The sequence below is a fragment of the Narcine bancroftii genome, chromosome 14 (genome assembly GCF_036971445.1).
Source record: "Narcine bancroftii isolate sNarBan1 chromosome 14, sNarBan1.hap1, whole genome shotgun sequence".
Lineage (NCBI taxonomy): Eukaryota > Metazoa > Chordata > Chondrichthyes > Torpediniformes > Narcinidae > Narcine > Narcine bancroftii.
The window spans coordinates 65,113,511-65,132,196 of NC_091482.1; the positions used below are offsets into that span (position 1 = coordinate 65,113,511).

Consider the following 18,686-nt stretch of genomic DNA (forward strand, 5'->3'; position numbering starts at 1 on the left):
ATCCTGGAATAGTTTGCTTTATTTTCACACAGAGATTAAATGATTATCTTACACTGTTGTGGAAGTGCATTTAGTTTTGTTTGAGGAATAGATTTGTTGTTGAAGGGATCCCAAGAAGGAATGAACTATTCAGATATTAGAAAAGGGAACATGTATCAGACAAAGTGAATATTCATCAACAACATTAGCTCCCTTCTTCTGACAATTGAATGTTTTTGTTTCTGCATAAATTTAGACTTTTAATTTATTTGTTAGGTGCATGTCCAAGCTTACCGGAGCAGAGACATTCATCACAAGATAGTAGGAAAGTTGAAGTGATTGATCTGACACTCGACAGTTCATCAGACGAGGAGGAAGATGAGCCACCTGCAAAGAGATACCCAGCAATTTCTTCTCCATCACCCCCCATCAACAAAGGGTAAGCTTTGGATTGTAATCGGTCTGTTTTTGAAATGAACTTGAATTGAGAAATAACAATGAAAATTTGAAAGCTAGGAATGCGTGTTGAAGAAAATGTTCTTTTCTTTTTCAAATGCTAATTGCTTCCACTTGCAGCTTTCATGAGCACCTTAACACTGGGGCTCTCTTCTGCTCATAGTCTTCGAAAAATTAAGCATTTATTTCTCATTCCCCTTATTAGTGAATCTTAAGACATTTCCTTCAGAAAACTGGTGTACGTGTCAACTTCAGCCTGTTGCTTCAGTAATTAAATATTGTTGTGGTTGTAAATACATTAGATGCTGGTAACTAAGATCTTCATTTAAACTCCAATGACTGTCTTTTGTTTTTAACTATTGCTACCCTGTTCCCGACATCTCAATTTTCCCTGCTCACCTATCAGGATATCTTGCTATGACATCACTTCCTGCTAACTGTTCAAATGTGATCCATAAAGCCAGACTGAAGATTCACACTGCAGTTAGATGGAAAATACAAAGAGCATTTTTATATAATCTAAAGTGGTACATACTATTATGTTATGCACCATACTGTTAATGTTTAAATTCAAAATTATTCATCACCCCACTGGATTTTTAACGTAACTATAAATGAGAGTACTTGAAGTCTATCAATTTTGCCTTCCAAAAGAAGACTCTAAATCAGGGGTGTCAAACTCAAATTCACGGAGGGCCAAAATTAAAAACTTGGACTAAGTCGAGGGCCGAATTAAATATTTATTGAAAATTTTCAACAACATCTGCATGTTTTCTCTTCTTTCAACATATGCAATGCTAAACTTTAGGTTATAACTTTAGGAGGATAATGTTACAGGTCAGGAGTAGGTAGCTCAAGTTCACCCTTTGCTTGACCTGAGGGAAACCTATTTGGTCCCTGTGGAGATGTAGTCAGCATTCACAGGCTGTGTCCATTTTGGCCTGCATCAGGACTCAGCATTTCCTGTTCACTCCTCGGGCTCTAGGCCTCTATTCACCCTCGACCCACCATCCCTCTACCTGACCAGTCCTTTACCCAACCTCTACTCACCCCTCACTCCACTCGCTCTGCCTCTACCCACCCCATCCTATACACGCCTCTCTACTGCCTCTCCCCTCAACCTGTTCCTCCCTCAACCCGTCTCTCACCCTCTAATCATCCCTCCCCTACTCGCCCTGCCCCTCCCCTTTTACCTCTTCCCTATCCACCCCTCCTTCTACTCATCCCTCCCTCTAACTGCCCCTCGCACCACCATAACTTCCCCTGCCCATTACTCCTCACCTACACCCTCTGCCCACCCCTGCTTACCCACCCACTCAGGCCCAGCGCGCTGCCGATCAGCCTTTGCGGACAGCCACCATCTCTCTCTTCACGTGCAGGGCCGAACCAGCCGTCCCTGGGGTCCGCGCGGGTGCAAGCACTGAAGGCCGTGGCGACCGGGAGAAGTGCGCTCGCGCTGTGGAAGGGCTGTCCGGTGCCAGTCGCGCGGGGCTCGCGCTGCCCGGGGGCCGTGCGCAGCCTGCCATGCCCGTCGCGCCGACAGGAAATCAGCCTGCCATGCCCATCCGCCGCACCGCTCGACAGGTGGGAGAAGTGACTGGTTGTGTGGGGAGCCTTCCAACGGGCTTGCCGGCTGATGACATCGACAGACTTCTCGTGTGACAATTTCCCGTGTTACAATGGGGAAGGATGTGCAATGAAGGGGGAGGATGGTGGGGGTGACATTACCAAAAAACAGCATCGGCTCTCGCTGCAGGGCGGGCCACCTCTAATACATTTTTGAAATGATCTTGCGGGCCAAATATAATTATATCGCGGGCCAGAGTTTGACATGTGTGCTCTAAATCATTTAATGTGAGCTGTAAAGATAATACCTGAAGGAGAACTATTCTTAAATGTCCACAGTCACATCAGTATCACTGATGATACCATTTGCTCCTGAGTTTCAAGAATACTCTTCCCCACCCACTAGAAATGCTCCTGCTACAGGTACCAATCTGTTGGTACACTTCAAGAAACTTGACACTTTGTGATCTTTCTTACACTGGGCAATTGAGTGTTGGGAGGGCCAACCTAACTTTCACATGAACGTTGTTGAGCAGAAATCACTAAATAGAGGTCAGAAAACTAACTTTACGGAGACGAGAATCAATCTTGTTTGTTCCTGCTCTTTTTAAAAAAAAAAAATGTTGTGAATAAAAGTCATTAAATTTTTGGGGGTTTCTTTTATGTAGGGTGTTAAATCTTCACCATCAGACATCGCCAGTCACAAGAACTCCCAGCATACCTACTCTGGACACAAATTTTATTTCTGCTCCTTTTCAAGACTACCGTCATTCTTACCATTTACCAACTCTGCCATATGAATTGCAAGGTAAGCTGATGATGGCAAGGTATGATTTAAGGACATAAGAAACCTGGCCCATTTCCACCATTCAACAAGGTCGAGGCTGATCTGGCTGTAAACTCAGCTCCACCTAGCTGCCTTTTCCACCCACCCACCCCTCAACCCTTCATTTGCCCACTGTGCAAAAATCTATCTGTCTCTTAAATATATTTTACAAGGCAGCCTCTACTGCTTCCTTGGGTAGATAATTCCACAAATTTGCTACTCTCTGGCAAAAGCAATTCCTCCTCATCTCTGTCCTAAATCTATTGCCCCAAAATCTTGAGTCTCAGTTCAAGCTAACACCATCAATTACGGAAGAAATCTGTGTTCAGAAAGTGCTTTGTGGGCGAGCCTCCCTTTGGCGCACCATTGAAGCAACTTAAGTTCAGGACACTTGAAGCCAACAAAAGAACAGGATTATTTTTGTGATTTGAATGTGAAATATTGATGTGATTCTTTGAAATGTTTTGTTCTGAGTTGCATGATGCAGGATTCAGATGTCCTTGTTTGGTTCTCATTTCTCTCCTAAAGCTACTGATGCTTTGGTTCATTTCCACCCTTCTCAGTAGTTGCTCTTCATGTCTCATTGGGTGTTGGCAAACGATTTGCATGGTGCAAAGGTCAGTCGTATGATCCCAGAAGATCCAATTGCTGTTATGGTCTGGATGCCAAAAATGGACCTGATCTCTCAGATTCTATTGAACAGGACATACGTGGTAAATGGGAGAGCATTGATGAATACAGAAGAGCAGAAAGATTTAGGAGTAACGGTACATCGTTCCCTGAAGGTAGAAACTCACGTGAATAGGGTGGTGAAGAAGGCTTTTAGTATGCTGGCCTTTATCAATCATTGCATGGAATATAGGAGTTGGGAGGTGATGTTGAGATTGTATAAGACGTTGGTGCGGCCTAATTTGGAGTTCTGTGTGCAGTTCTGGTCGCCTAATTATAGGAAGGATATAAACAGAGTGGAGAGAGTGCAGAGAAGGTTGACCAGAATGTTACCTGGGTTTAAGCATCTAGAGTATAGGGAGAGATTGGACAGATTAGGTCTTTATTCTTTGGAGCGTAGAAGGTTGAGAGGGGATTTGATAGAAGTATTTAAGATTATGAAAGGGATAGACAGAGTGGATGTGGATAGACTATTTCCGTTAAGAGGAGGAAAGATTAAAACAAGAGAACATGAGTTAAGAATTAAGGGGCAGAGGTTTAGAGGTAACATGAGGGGGAATTTCTTTACTCAGAGAGTGGTAGCCGTGTGGAATGAGCTTCCGGGAGAAATAGTGGCGGCGGAGTCAATTGTATTATTTAAGAAAAGGTTGGACAGGTATATGGATGAGAAGAAGATGGAGGGTTATGGGCATTGTGCAGGGAGGTGGGACTAGAGAGGGGTGTTTGGTTCGGTGCGGACAAGAAGGGCCTAATGGCCTGTTTCCGTGCTGTAAATTGTTGTTATGTTAACCAGCCGTAAATCCTTGTACACGCTACTGATGAAGCATAATGAAGTTGTCATTTCGATCTACTTGCTAAATATCTTTTCTAAAGTTTATTTTTATTACTTCAGTTGAAATTATGAAAACCTGAATTTGTTCTAAATACAGTATTTACATTGCCATAAACACCTCAGAAATCCCAGTGGCATGAGTGCAGACTTGTACATTCAATCAAGCTCAGGTATAACCATCAAGAGTCTGGCTCATTGGATGGTTGATTGCTCTTTTGCAATCAAACTGAATCATTGTGAAAGTCTACAGTTCCCTCAACATGAATATGACTGAAATGTGGTTGTTCTAATCTGCATTGCTTTTCTCTAATACTTACTTTCTTTCTTTGAACAGGATTAGATCTATTTCCCTTCTTACAAGGGGACAATCAGGTATGTTACATTTTTTTCATAGAAATCTTGTTTTAATGATTTCAAGATGACCTTGTAGACTTCCTGTTGTTTCAACTTTGATATCTCAGTAGAAATCTAATAACCTCAATATTGAATACAAAGTTTCAAAAGGTGAATGAATTAAAGTTCGATTAGTACACCTGGTGCCTGCCACGTTGACCACCGCCAGCGGGCTGATCTCGCCTCCAACCGTGCATCTTGGCGCCTCACAGTTCGGCGGGCAGCAACCTCCTTTGAAGAAGACCGCAGAGCCCACCTCACTGACCAAAGACAAAGGAGGAAAAACCCAACCAACCAATTTTCCCCTGCCACCGCTGCAACCGTGTCTGCCTGTCCCGCATCGGACTTGTCAGTCACCAACGAGCCTGCAGCAGACGTGGACATACCCCTCCATAAATCTTCATCCACGAAGCCAAGCCAAAGAAGAAAGAAGTACATCTGAACATGTTTGAATGTTAGCTTCTTGTGATATGCACCCCAAGGAGACATTGCATTCATTTCTTTCATTCTGCGATTTATGTTGATGAATGATTTGGTCCCTTGTTTTCCTTATTGCATGTGGATATGCTGCTAAATTGTCCTTAAGCACCAGCATCTATTCTGGGGAAGGTTCTCCCACATTAGTGTTGGGAAGGGGATTCCATGATGTTGACCAGCCATTCTCAACCTTTTTTTGGCTATCTCCTCCCAGGACTCTGCACAAGGTTTATGGGCCCCCTTCCCTGTGAAGCTGTTGAATTTTGTGCTTTCTGTACTTGTTCTGGATATATAAAAAAACATTTAAAAAAAATTTATGGTACATGAGATGAAAAGAAAACAAGGCTTATACTTGTGCTGTGGCCCAGGAGGATTGGAGGGGTGGGGAAGCGGGACAGGAAAAAGGGCCCTGTCGAGAGTGGCTGATTAACCCAGCAATACTAAAAGACAGCAATAAGTTTCCAAATCGGGGTGATAAGAAATAGGAACAGGCCAACTGACTCATTGAGCCTGTCATGCTATTCAATAAAATTATGGCCGATATTATCTTTGATTCAGCTCCACTTATCTGCCTGTTTCCCATAAACACTTTATTCCCTAACCGTTCAAAAATCTGTCTCTCTGTATCTTGAATGCATTTGATGAGGCAGCTTTTACTGCTTCATCGGGCACAGAATTCTACTTGAGGAGAAACCTCTTGGCAGTGTTCCAAAGCACCTGCTGCTGGAGACCTTGATGGTAGAGGCCAATAGCTGATGATGTATTTTCTTGGATAAACTCCTGCATTGCTTTCAAGTGCTGCAAAGGTTGACCTCCAATACCATAACTACCCTCTTTGGTGCAGTACTTTCTATCACCTCTCTCCATCTTCCTTCCCAAATCTCCCTCTGAGACACTAATTGAGGACACTGTCCTCAATCTCCTGGTATAAACGCTCAGTTGAAACCGGATCTTCTCTGGTATAGTGACCCAGTGGACTGTGTATTGAAAAAGTAGTTATTAGAGCAGTACAGATGCATCAGCCAGTGGAAATCTGTGTTGATTCACAATAATGAAGCTACAAACTTTGAATTCAGAGTTCAGCCTAATAAATGAAATGAAACATCTCCAGAGAGATTAAGAGGTGTCACTCATTCTGGCTCAGGAAGAAGCTGTCTTGGTTTGAAGTGCATTCATGTCCACATTAAAATTATTGATCATTTATAATTGTCATGGACTACATAGTGGTTAATGTGATGCTACTGCAGTGCCAGTGACCCGGGTTCAAATACAGCACTGTCCGTAAGGGGTTTGTACATTCTCCCCGTGTCTGTGCGGGTTTTCCCTGGGTGCTCTGGTTTCCTCCCACCTTCCAAAAATGTTCAGGGGTTGTAGGTTAATTGGATTTAATTTGTTGGACAGGCCTTGTGGCTGGAATGTTACTAAATTTTGAAAAAAATAAAAGCAAATTAAAAATTTACATTTTCTTAAAATTTAGACCTACAGCAGGGTAACAGGCCAATTTGGCCACGAGCCTGTTCCGCCCCACTTAAACATGATTGACCTATATTCCCCGATGCATTTTGAAGAGTGAGAGGAAACTGGAGCACCTGGCAGAAACCCACACAGACATGGGGAGAACGTACAAACTCCTCACAGACGCCGTGGGGTTCAAACCCTGGTCCTGATTGTTGGCGCTGTAACAGCATTTTGCTAACTGCCATATTAGCCATGCCTCCCAAATTGTGGCGGATGTTTACAAATGTCCATTGTAAATTATAATTAAAAAAAAAATTACTTCAGTGCATTAAAAGTTGAGGGAATTTAGTTTTGTTGAACAAAGTTTCCTTTTTAAGCTGATATAGAATGTAATGTTGATATATTGAGTGCTTCTGCATATTAATTATCCAGGCCTATGACTGAGTTAATTAAATGCAACATCTTTCTGAAACGCTGTGGCGTGAATTTCATGCTCTTTGTTGCAGCATTACAGCACCTCCCTTCTTGCCGCCGCAGCCGCCGCAGCGAGTGCTTCAGAGGACCAGGACCTCATTCACTCCTCGCTCAATCGATTCTTTCCATACAGCTCTTCACAAATGTTCCTGGAACAACCAAACTCTGCACCCGTCAACACGCTGGCGGTGACCAAGGACAGTAGCAGTGGGAGCAACAGCAGCCTGGTCTCCTCCAGCAGCTTGCGGGAAAATCTCGGACATCCTGGGGCGACGCGGAGCGGTGTGGAAAGTGGCACCATTTTTGGCACCATATCAGATGTTATTTCATTGGACTGATGTTTGAAATTATGATTTTTTTTTTGTGGTGGGGCCTGGGAAAGGGAGAGAAAGAGGGAAAAAGTCTGGTTTGTTTCACCTTTAAAAAAAAAAAAAAAAAATTTTAGAAGTGTAGAGACCCTTTTTTAAATAAACAAAAAATTTTTTAAAAAAGACACCATGTACAGAGAACAAAATACTATATTTTCAGTTAACTTTTGTATATAAATTCAAGACTGTCTGTCTTTTAAGGTTATTTCAGTTTACTTTGTGAAAGCAGAGTTTTTACGATGTACTTGTCTGTTCTGTGATATTACTTTTTGTATTTGTTGTTTGATGGCATTACTTCTTCCACAGTCGACATTATTTGAATTAGAAATTTTTCATTCTTGTCCTTCACTGCAGAATATTTCTTTTTGGAAAGAACTGAAATGTCAATGGTTGACGGTGATGCTTTCCATTTTTGTGCAAATAATTTTATTATTCTTTTAAGTTATGTAAAGTATCTTGACTTTCTCCTATCATTCCCTCTGCGTCTGCAGGAAGTAGCTTTGGGGAATGCGCCGTACCGTACAGTCTTCACAAAAAGGCCATTTCTGGTAAACATTTGAGGAGGGTGGTTGTGAAGGTCGTGGATGATCCTTTCACAAATTCCACATGTTCCTTTTTATAAAGTAGCATTTTTCAAGCATTAAAGAATGGTTATAAGGGCGAGAATGCATCCTTTTGTTGAACCTTTTTATTTTCCTGTTTCTCTGAAGAGCTCTACCTGTAGAATGCTTCGAGTTTGCGTACCTGTTTTTTTTTTCATTTAAAAAAAATCACTGCATCCCACTGTTCATTGACGAGGCTTTGTCATATCACAGCCAGCTTGCTAGGAAGATGCCAGATCAGGATTGGAACTTCTACCTGCATTTCAAATGCCCCTTTTAGCAAAACACCAGCTTTGACTGCATGCCCCCAGTTGAAACTGGATTGCCATAATTTGGGAATATTTGATGAGAATGATAACAACACTGCCCCTCGTGTGACCCTCATTTTAATTTCATTTGTGTTTCTGTAGTATGTTGCTTGTTTAGTGTATTGGGATCTTTGCTAATTGTGGAAGCAACCAAACAAATTTCTTACTTTTCCTCAATGAAGGTTTTACATTCAGATTGTGATTTTTGTCTCAAATCCTTGAATTTCATCGAATTCTCAAATAGTTGGAATGTACACAGTAACCTGAACTGAAGAAAGTAACTGTTTCTATCCATCTCCACCCTTCCCGTCTTGCTGTTGTATATCCAGTTCATATCCAAGTGCATTGGGAGGTTTTGTGTGTTCCATTGGTAGGCTTGAAAGATTATAAAAACCACCAAGAGCTGAACGAAGCCATAAAAGTTCAAAGCAACCCCATGCTGAATTTCCTGCCTTTTCCGCAGTTATAATTGGCTTTCGCACCTCATGAAGTTAAAAGGATAAACTTGTTGGTTGTTTCCCTTTGATGAAACTGATGTACCAGGATTAAGTTCATCCCCAGTTCCTCTCATCCCTAGATCCAACACCCTACTCAGCAGAAAACCTATTAAAACTCAGTGGTCGCTTGAAGGTGATGTGCTTTGTGCAACTATATATATCAGCAAGTGAGGGAGTAAAGATGGTAAGCGACAAGTTATAACCAGAAAAAGCACGTGTTGGGAAATGAAAATGAGATCTAGAAAACTGTGGCACAATAGCAATGGGTTTATCTGAGCTGCCACATTGGTAAGGTGCTAATTTTCGCCATCTGTTTCATAGTCCAGCTCGTCGCAAATTATACAATGGGTGAAAAAACTGAAGGGAGTGATCTGGTTTATTGACAGGAAGTCACTGAGATGTAGTTTAGCTGCTGGGGAGATGTTTGATGCTTTCGTCAGGATTTTGTTTCCAGTTTTTCTCCATGTTTAGTGAACTCAGTTTTCAAATCAGACTAAGAGTTTGGTTCATTGGAAAGCAATACTTGGATTCAAGTGGTGTTCTTGTCAATGACGGTTATGTGTCTTAACCTGAAAGGTCCAGCTGTGTTATTCACAGCTGCATTTTGACAAGTGAAGAGAATTTATAAAGGAGTAAACCAGCTTGTGCACATTACTCACCTACTGTTTTGTATAGTAGGGCGTTCTAGAAGTTTGCAGTGTTGAGAGTCTATTTTATTTGCACCAAAAGTGTCATTGTAAACCAGATTCTCCAAGCATGGAAACTCCCCTCTTCTGCGAATATGTAAATTCTGTCGATCACTTCTCTGAAGGTGAAGACACTTCTGATACTTTTACTGCCTTAAATCTTTCACAGTGCTGGCTTCCGTGACCGCATGCCAAACCAGAGAAATGGCTTTTTTAAAATAATTGAGTATAGTAGACCAGTGTCAGTTTGTATAAAGTACCACGTGAAAAATATTTATTTCATGCAATGGAAAAGAATCGTTTACTTAATGAATGTTACTTGTTAATGTAGAGATCTTTTAGATGTAATAAAGCAACAGAAAGTTCCCAGTACTGGAGTTGGGCCTCTTCTTTTTCAAACCTGCACTTGTTTTGCTTTCATTTCAAGTTCTATCAAAATGCACAAATCTGGACCGGTTGAAGATCCCTGGAACCGTCTGCCTAAGGTGAAGGACGTCATCAAATAGAAAAAAAAGTGATTAAAGTTCATCTCGTTCTTTGGCTGGTAGGATGGATAGGCATTGCAGACATTGATGTGACAGGCGTGTTAGCATATGGCTTGATGTGTGAAGTTAACTTGCTTTATGATTTCTGGGGTTGAATGAAGTAATAAAATGTCATTCAGGTGCCTTGCCATTCGGCGTGGGCGATCATGTCTCCATTCTGACCCTCCAAATTGTAGTCGTTGCTTCCCCTGTTTCTAACCATGTTAATCCATCTGTCGTTTTAATTCTCTGTCTGCCCCTGCTTCTTTTTCCTACCAGCTTTCCAGTTGCAACTAAATGTTCTAATGTATCTCTAATGTCCAAAGAATTTTTGATTGGTGTTTTCTGATTCTTTTTAAGTAACGTACCTTTTGTTTTTGTTCTTTGTAGAACTTGTTTGTTTGATACACTGTCTGTATATGATATGCACAGCATTCTGAGAAACCACATCTCTGCTGCATTGATTATTTTTTCCATTGCATTTGTGATGGTCCATGAGTTGCAGCCTACATTAATGTAGGAAAAATGGAGCAGCTGAGAGTTCTAAGACAGTCGTCAATTGTTATTGTTCGTTGGGATGTTTCTCATTTCTATAAATGCTGTTCTTCCCAATGCTAGTCTTGCTTTTATGTCTATTTTGCATTTTCCATTAGATGTTCCCCATGATCCAAGGTTCTTGAAGTTGTGAACTCGTTTCCGGATTTCATTTCCCAATCCGATCCTACATTTTGGTGGTGGAAAGCACCAGCAGTTATTAAAATTCTTCAGTGTGGCTTAGTAACTGGGGGAATGTATTGATTTGTGACACCTTCAGCTTTGTTTGTACATTTGCCAAATTTAGGATTGCTCCACAGATAATTGGTAGTTTTCTCCAATGACAATTTACTTGGTTATCATCCTATTGTGATAAGCCTTGCCATTGGCTCGGGTTGGAAAGCCAAGTTGATTCATGATTGAGGTCAACACTTTGATCGATGTGTCTTATTTGGGAATCCTTGAACACTAATCCCATAAATAAGACGCACTCAACTCTGAGAGAAAGGAATTCAAGATTTTGCACCTCACCTGACTAGGAATAGGGATGTCATCTTTATTGTAGAGATTTTAACAACCTTCTAATGTGAAATCAGTCCATACCACCCAGCTTCACTCTACTTGTGGATAGCTTTGAATTGATGGGTCCATTAGTCAGGTTAATTGGGTATTTAAGAACAGACCATCCAGGTTCTACTGCATCTTGTCTAAGTAACAGAGCACACGGCTTTGCCATAACCCTATACCCTATATACCCATTTTGACTTTAAGCTCTTTTATTGAGTTGAGAGTCTGGTACTTTTTCAACTAGATGGTCTACCTCGTGAAACCTCGCAAAGCAATAAGGGTGTACAAGTTCAGCAATTGCAATTTGAGCCTGTAACATTCCTGGGTTGTATGCTTTGATTAGATTTGTTCTGTCTGCTGAAGGATCAAAGAAATCACAAACCAAATATTTTTTGAGGAATAGGCTCAAAGTATCCTAGGCTACCCTGTGTGCTGACGGTAGGATTAGTTTGACAGCCGGGTATTTTGGGGAGGGGTGGGGCGGGAGACCAAAGGAATCGAGATAAAATTGGAAATGGCCAAATTGATATTAATGTCCCCAACATGAGGCTCTGGTCATCCTCAACTAACTCATGTGAATGGATCATATCCACCTCAATTATAGACTCCCTTCCAAAAAGAAGCACTGCCTCAAGCTGCACCACGAGAGATTCAACAGGGGGGGGGGGGGGGGTAGATCAAACATTCCAAGGACAATCCTGGGTTCTCCGTGGAGGGTAGTGTAACTCCCTCACTGACTTGCAGGAGTCCCCAGTCAATCACTGGTCAGAATGGGGAAGATACTCCTGGGCGTTATGTCTCCTCGCTGGGAGCACGTGGAAGGCACAGACTGCACAGGTTGCCAAACAATCTGCCCCCCTCGCTTGTGGCAGATCTCGAAACTGGAAAGGGATGAACATCCTTGATGCCAAAGGGCTGCCTGAGAGAACTGGTATGTCCTTTGCTTCACTGTTTCAATTTCCCTTCTCTGAACAATACTGAATTAAAATGTGGCTCATCGCACAATTTAATGTTTTCCAATATCATTAAAAGCTTCGAGTTGGTAACCGTGGCCATGATCACGAAGCTACTGTAATCATCCCCAATGTTCTTTGAACTGGTTCAGTTCTGTATAGGATATTATTTCTTTGTTGGCTTTATTAAGTGTCCATAAGAATAGTATGGTTAGTTTCTTCTGCCCAGTAAAGACACAACACTGGAGAAACTCAGCTGGTCAAACAGTGTACTTTATATAGCAAAGATACATACCCAACATTTCGGGCTTAAGCCCTTCAAAGTATGAAAGTGGTGTTTTACTTTGACGAAGATTTCTTTTTAATGGGGGAAAGTTCATATCTTTCAAAAGAAAATTGAGGTCCCCTTACTGGCAGATTCTCCCAGCCGGTGAGTGAGTCCTTCACACCAGGAAAAACTCCAGATGTACAATTAAATGCTTCAGTTCGTGATTGGTGGAGCTGTGACGAATAATTGTGCCCTATGTGTGATGGGGACTTGGTCTGTCCTGTTGGTGTGAGAGCTCGGTGTTCTGCTTCTGTGACTGTGTTCCTGATCAAATAGTTGCTTCCTCTGCTTGTGCTCCCACTCAACTTTGATGAGGCTTGCCTGGCCGGCTGGCACAAGGAACGTGGAGTCAAATGAATAAGTTGGTAGTTTAGACCATGGTTTGCAGAAGAAGGAAAGGGTGGCGAGAGAATGAAATTCACTTTTGATACCATTATTCTTGAGCTCTGTGGCTGACAAAGGTAACCAAAGTTCAGGATAAGGTGTGACTTCTTCAGAAATATATACCTAGAAACCAGAAAGGCAAAGCCCAGGGTTCACTAGTATCCCCTATTTCATGATCCCACAAAGAAGATGGTGTTTTGCACCAGTTAACTTTGGGAGGAATGTTGGCTCCAGCAATTTGATACAGCAAACCCCCGTTATCCAGAATTCAAGCAACCAGCCAAAAAAATTGCCGAAAATACAATAATTTTTTTTTTAAATACACAAGTTTAAAATTGGCACACCTTGCCGTTAGTTTGCAATCATGCAACAATCTCAAGCATCTGGAAAATTCACTGATCCGGCATCAACCAATTCCCATAAGTGCCAAATACCAGGGGGCTTTGCTGTATTTTGCTGAATTTGTAGCATAAAGTCAAGAGATTGAGCCCAATTGGTCTTTCCGATTGGATTATGCCCCATGCTAATCTCCCGTCAATATATTTGTCATCCTGTCAGCACAGCCTTCTAATTCTGGCCAACACCCTAGGTTTTACCATCTTACTTGTTGGATACTGATGGTTCCCCCCTCAACCGCTGGTAGCAAGCGCCACAATCTTAGCACTTTTCGGGTGAGGATGTTTCTCAATGTCCTATTGAATTTGATTCTTCTTTGGCTTGACTGCGCGGACGAAGATTTATGGAGGGGTAGGTCCACGTCTGCTGCACGCTCGTTTGTGGCTGACTAGTCCGATGCGGGACAGGCAGACACGGTTGCAGCGGAAAATTGGTGGGTTGGGGTTGGGTGTTGGGTTTTTCCTCCTTTGTCTTTTGTCAGTGAGGTGGGCTCTGCGGTCTTCTTCCAAGGAGGTTGCTGCCCGCCGAACTGTGAGGCGCCAAGATGCACGGTTGGAGGCGATATCAGCCCACTGGCGGTGGTCAATGTGGCAGGCACCAAGAGATTTCTTTAGGCAGTCCTTGTACCTCTTCTTTGGTGCACCTCTGTCTCGGTGGCCAGTGGAGAGCTCGCCATATAACACGATCTTGGGAAGGCGATGGTCCTCCATTCTGGAGACGTGACCCACCCAGCGCAGTTGGGTCTTCAGCAGCGTGGATTCGATGCTTGCGGACTCTGCCAGCTCGAGTACTTCAATGTTGGTGATGTTGAATTTGATTGTGATTTGCTCTAATTACAGGATAATATGAGTTGCTGGGGTTCAAATGGCATTGACTTTCACTGTATGAGATGTGGAAGTTCAACCCATTAATTTGAACTGCAGTTTTGCAAATGTTTGTCATCTAACAGCATCTTATCTAAAAAGCGGAGGCTCTGAGTTGCTGCCGACAGCCCAGGTTTTATACTGAGACCAATTTGTTTGAGATCAAGGCCAGGGATAATCCTATCACCCTGACAACAGCTCATCATCCACCCCGGAATCCATTAAAGCAAAGTGGAAGCAAGTCATCCTCTGCTAAGTGGCCACCTTGAGGAGAAGAATGTTGGCCTGTGTTGCAAAGGGTTGGCCATTCGTACTTCTGATCAGTACAAAGGTCAAAGTGATCGGTCCAATTTGCTATCTGCTACAGTTCCCCTGACCCACCGGACTGACAGGGGTGAACCTGGCATTAATAGCAAAGGAGGCAGGGCCCCTTGATAGATCCACATAACAACACAGCTGGTGAATCTCAGCCGTTTGTGTTCCAGAGGCCTCAGCGCTCTCTGTGTGCGCACACATTCAGGGCTTAAAATAGCTTTCCCTTGCCTTCTGGCCCCTCGGCTATTTTTGGAGCAGCAGAAAGAACATGATTCCTCGTTCCTCCCCGTGGCCTGTTTCTTGGGCAGGAACCAAAGCAGGACTGCCACCTTTTGCCATCTCTTGGAAGCAAATATATGAGCGGAGGTGGGGGGGGGGGGGGGGGGGAAGAGACAGCGAGTCAGATTCTCCAGTGCAGTGTTGATAATCTGATTTCCTTAATAGGAGTGGATTAATTTGACCAAACTTTGGGGGGATGGGGGAGGAAATAAGGGACTTTCAGTTCCCAGTTGCAGAGTGGGTGCAGGGGAACTGGTTAGATCAAAGGAAATCTGATGGGGTGAGACCAGGGTTTGCTGTGGTGATAAGCTGTTGATGACATTATCTGGTGCATCAATCTGATAACGTCATCGACATCTTATCACCATGGCAACCCTGCTCTCACCCTATCAGAGATTCCCTTGATCCTATCCACCCACTCTGTAACTGAGAGCTACCTTGTCTTTTCTCCCCAGTCCTGAGTCGACAGCCAGTAACTGGATCTCTGCTTCCGCAGATGCCGCCTATCCTGAGAAATCCAGCATTTCCACTGCCTGCAATGTCATGTTTGGATTTACAAGAGAAAGCTGGCATCTGGCTTATTATGTGTTCAAAATAAGTTCCAGCCACCTTTCTTGCATACATGTCCCATGACAGACCCGAAAAGAAAGTTGTATCATCGGCAATGGCAATGAAGGCGTTAATTTTAAAAATAGTTGTGGAAATGTTTCTGTTCTGGGACAACCCTTCAGCAGTGGGAAGCAGTCTTCATATCTAAGGAAAAACATTCATTCACTAAATATATCCGATTGTACTTAAACAAATATATTAAAACCCCTGGTATCTCGCATCTATGGGGATTGGTAGATGACAGATATGTGAATTGTCCAGTTGCTTGAGATAGGGCATTGTGTAGATTGGTGAACTAACTGCTAGGGGGAATCATTTTTTAAACCTTTGTATTTTTTTAATCTATTTATTTTCCACATTTTTTTTGCTGGTTGTTATTGCTTGAATTTCAGATAAGGGGGATTTTACTGTACTCAGGAGCCCAACAGACATATTGTCCATTTCTCTCCACGGATGCCTGCCTAATCAATTGAGTCTCCTGCCCCCACTCTGCTCCAGATTCCAGCATCTGCAGTTTGCGTTTCTCTGCCAAATGGGCTTGCATTCCCATTTATGCCTTTCCTGACTTTTGGAATCTCCCAGGAAATTGCTTCACATTGTGGCAGGGGTCGAATGTAACATATATGAAATTCTTTAACTTGGTCTACCATAAGGAAGACAGCGAGCCGCCACCTTGTCCAGCGCCCCTCACAGAAATGAGGCCCCAGCAAAGAACAAGCTTGGTTTAGTGCTCTAATCACTGAGCTATTGAAGCCTCGTGTAATAATGTTAAAACAGTATTTATTGTATGATCCCTGTTGAATCTTAACTGATATAGACTGTATTAATGTTGAACCAACTATACCTATACTCAGCCAAATTTTCTGCACATCTTCCTGTGAAATCTTTGGCTTTCAGCTCAAAGAAGTTTTGATTTTTGAAATGAATGAGCCATGTATTGAGCTGATGTCAAGTTCCTGACTTCGTCTGGATGCTGGGCTCAGGTGGATCAAGCACGTCACTCTGCCTGTGGGGAGGGGGGAGCTGGGGCAGAGGTGGATCAAGCATGTCGCTCTGCCTGTGGGGAGGGGGGAGCTGGGGCAGAGGTGGATCAGCACGTCGCTCTCCCTGTGGGGAGGGGGAAGCTGGGGCAGAGGTGGATTAAGCACATCGCTCTGCTTGTGGGGAGGGGGAGCTGGGGCAGAGGTAGATCAAGAGGTAGCTGAAGAGCAAATCTGGCCATTTTTGGCTCTGGGCGTGGCTGTGCAGAGTTGGTCTGTTGTCCTTCTGGTCAGTTTGGCCACAGTCGGTCATCCCACGAGTGTCTTTTCAGGATGTGAACTCGGATGGTGGTAGGACGATCAGAGGATTTTGTTCGAGAGAAAACCACAACTCTATTCAGGTTATTGTTTGCCTTGCTTCTGCGGGGGAATAGATTGGCTGCTGTATAGAGTGGTTTCAAAGCACATTTTCACAAGGGCTATATGCAAACTGCCCTACCCCCAGGGGGCTACAACTCATTTAATGGGGGGGGGGGGGGGGGAGGGGGCACACTGAGATCATATTTTTTATGTAGTCAGTAGGAGAGAAGTACAGAAGAAACCAAAATGACTGCTTCACAGGGAAGGGGGCCCATAAACTTTGAGACAGCAAAGTTTATTGCTCTCATTTCGGGCCTGAGCCCTTCTTCAAGGTAGAAGCAAAAAAGCAGGTGCCTGAATAAAGACCGAGAAAGGGAGGGGGAGGAGTCCGGACCAACAGGCAAAAGGTGTTAATTGGATACAATAAGAGAAAAGGTGAGAATTGATTTTGGCTCCATGAAAGGAGACAGAGGGAAGAAGGGAAGATTCATTATTCCTTTATAGCGACAACTAGAGGAAAGGAGACAGGGTGAAGGTGGGTGGGTGGGTGGGGGGGGGGGGGTAACGAAGTAGATGTTAATGGAACATGGTTGGAGTTGCTCTCATTTTTTTTCCTCTGGAAAATAAGATGTTGGACAAGTACAGAGGGAAATAAACGCAGCTCACATTCAGCCTTCACGGTCCTGCCACCCAGTGGTGAGATTTATTATGTACACTCCTAATCTTCCTTTCACCTTTGTAATCTGTGTCCCTTAGAATTATTTTATTTCATTTGAATTATGTTGACTTTATTTGACTGAATAATGTTGGGGAGGCAGTCTGCATTCCGCGCGTGCCCTGGACATTGTTCACGGGTCTGCCTGCTTGTTGAAGTGACCCTGAAGCCAAACCTCCACGTCCTATGTCCTTTTTGAAGGAGGGACGTTCCCCTCTGGCTCCAGCCCTGTGGAGGTGATCATTACCGGAAGGGTTTAACCTGGAGAAGCTTTTGAACTCTATAATTAAATCTGCAATAAAGCTGGTCATTTTTTAAAAAAGCCACAGTTTATATGTGGGAAAGAAATATTGGCTCTCAAATGCCCTGAGAAATATCTTATAATGGGGAAATAGGGGAGGGACATTAATTGCTGGCATTGCTAGTAATTTCCACTCATATTGGGCAACCTAATGGCACAATACAGGCCTAGCATAAGTAGAATGGCCTCTCTATTCTGCAGTAGTTCACAGAAGAATATAGTTAATTCTTTTTTTGTGACAGTGGAGCTACTTATGAATTTCTCGCCATGTTCAGCCCTTGTGACAGGGCAGTGTTGAGAAGGAAGGTGTACAAATGGGTTCACACAAACCCTGACCCACCCTTCGAAACACATGGCTGGATCCCAGGAAAGGCAAAAGCCAGAACCCTGGGAAATGTTGGGAAGCTGCAGAGAGCTCTTGTGTAGTTGGAGCTTGTGTGAGCGGTGGCAGCTCTGACTTGTGAGGTACTGACTGAGATTTTTTGAAGTCTTTCTCGTTGGGGAACAGGAGGTCACGTTGACTGTGAATCCTTAAGGCAGGCAATGCAAAGGACAGTCGAGTATGGAGTTTGCAAATTTATTGTCATGAACATGTCATGAAATTTGTTGTTTTGAGGCAGCTTCACAGTGCAAACATTTATAGAAATCACCTTACAAAAATAGTACCAGAAATATTAAAGTAAGGCCGTGTCTTTGGTTCATTGTTCATTCAGGAATCTGATGGCAGCGCGGAAGACGCTGTCCTTGTGCCGCTGAGTGCTCGTCTTTAGGCTCCTGTACCTTTTCTCTTGATGGTAACAGAGTGAAGAGAGCATGGCCTGGGTGGGGGTCCCTGAGGATAGAATCTGCTTTCTTAAGACAGCACCTCTTGTAGACATCCTCAATGGAGTGGAGACTGGTGCCCGTGATGTTGCTGGCTGGGTTCACCAATCTATGGAGTTTTTCTTGTTCTGAGCGTTGACACCTCCGTACCAGACATTGATGCTC

The 18,686-nt window shown here is 43.3% G+C and overlaps 1 protein-coding gene across 4 annotated transcripts in view; it reads left to right on the forward strand.

The window, feature by feature from the left end:
- pias1b (protein inhibitor of activated STAT, 1b) overlaps positions 1 to 10,844 on the forward strand; it is a 126,976-nt gene extending 116,132 nt beyond the window's left edge. For 2 of the 4 annotated variants that reach the window (XM_069911712.1, XM_069911711.1), the window contains 4 exons: positions 256 to 418; positions 2,670 to 2,809; positions 4,663 to 4,700; positions 7,163 to 9,963. In XM_069911712.1, coding sequence (XP_069767813.1) covers positions 256 to 418; positions 2,670 to 2,809; positions 4,663 to 4,700; positions 7,163 to 7,468 — 647 coding nt within the window. In that variant the 3' untranslated portion in view covers positions 7,469 to 9,963. Of the gene's footprint in view, positions 1 to 255; positions 419 to 2,669; positions 2,810 to 4,662; positions 4,701 to 4,823; positions 7,129 to 7,162; positions 9,964 to 10,018 lie in introns of those variants that run through there. The other 2 variants (XM_069911714.1, XM_069911713.1) reach the window with 2 other exon arrangements.
- The last annotated feature ends 7,842 nt before the right edge of the window (positions 10,845 to 18,686 follow it).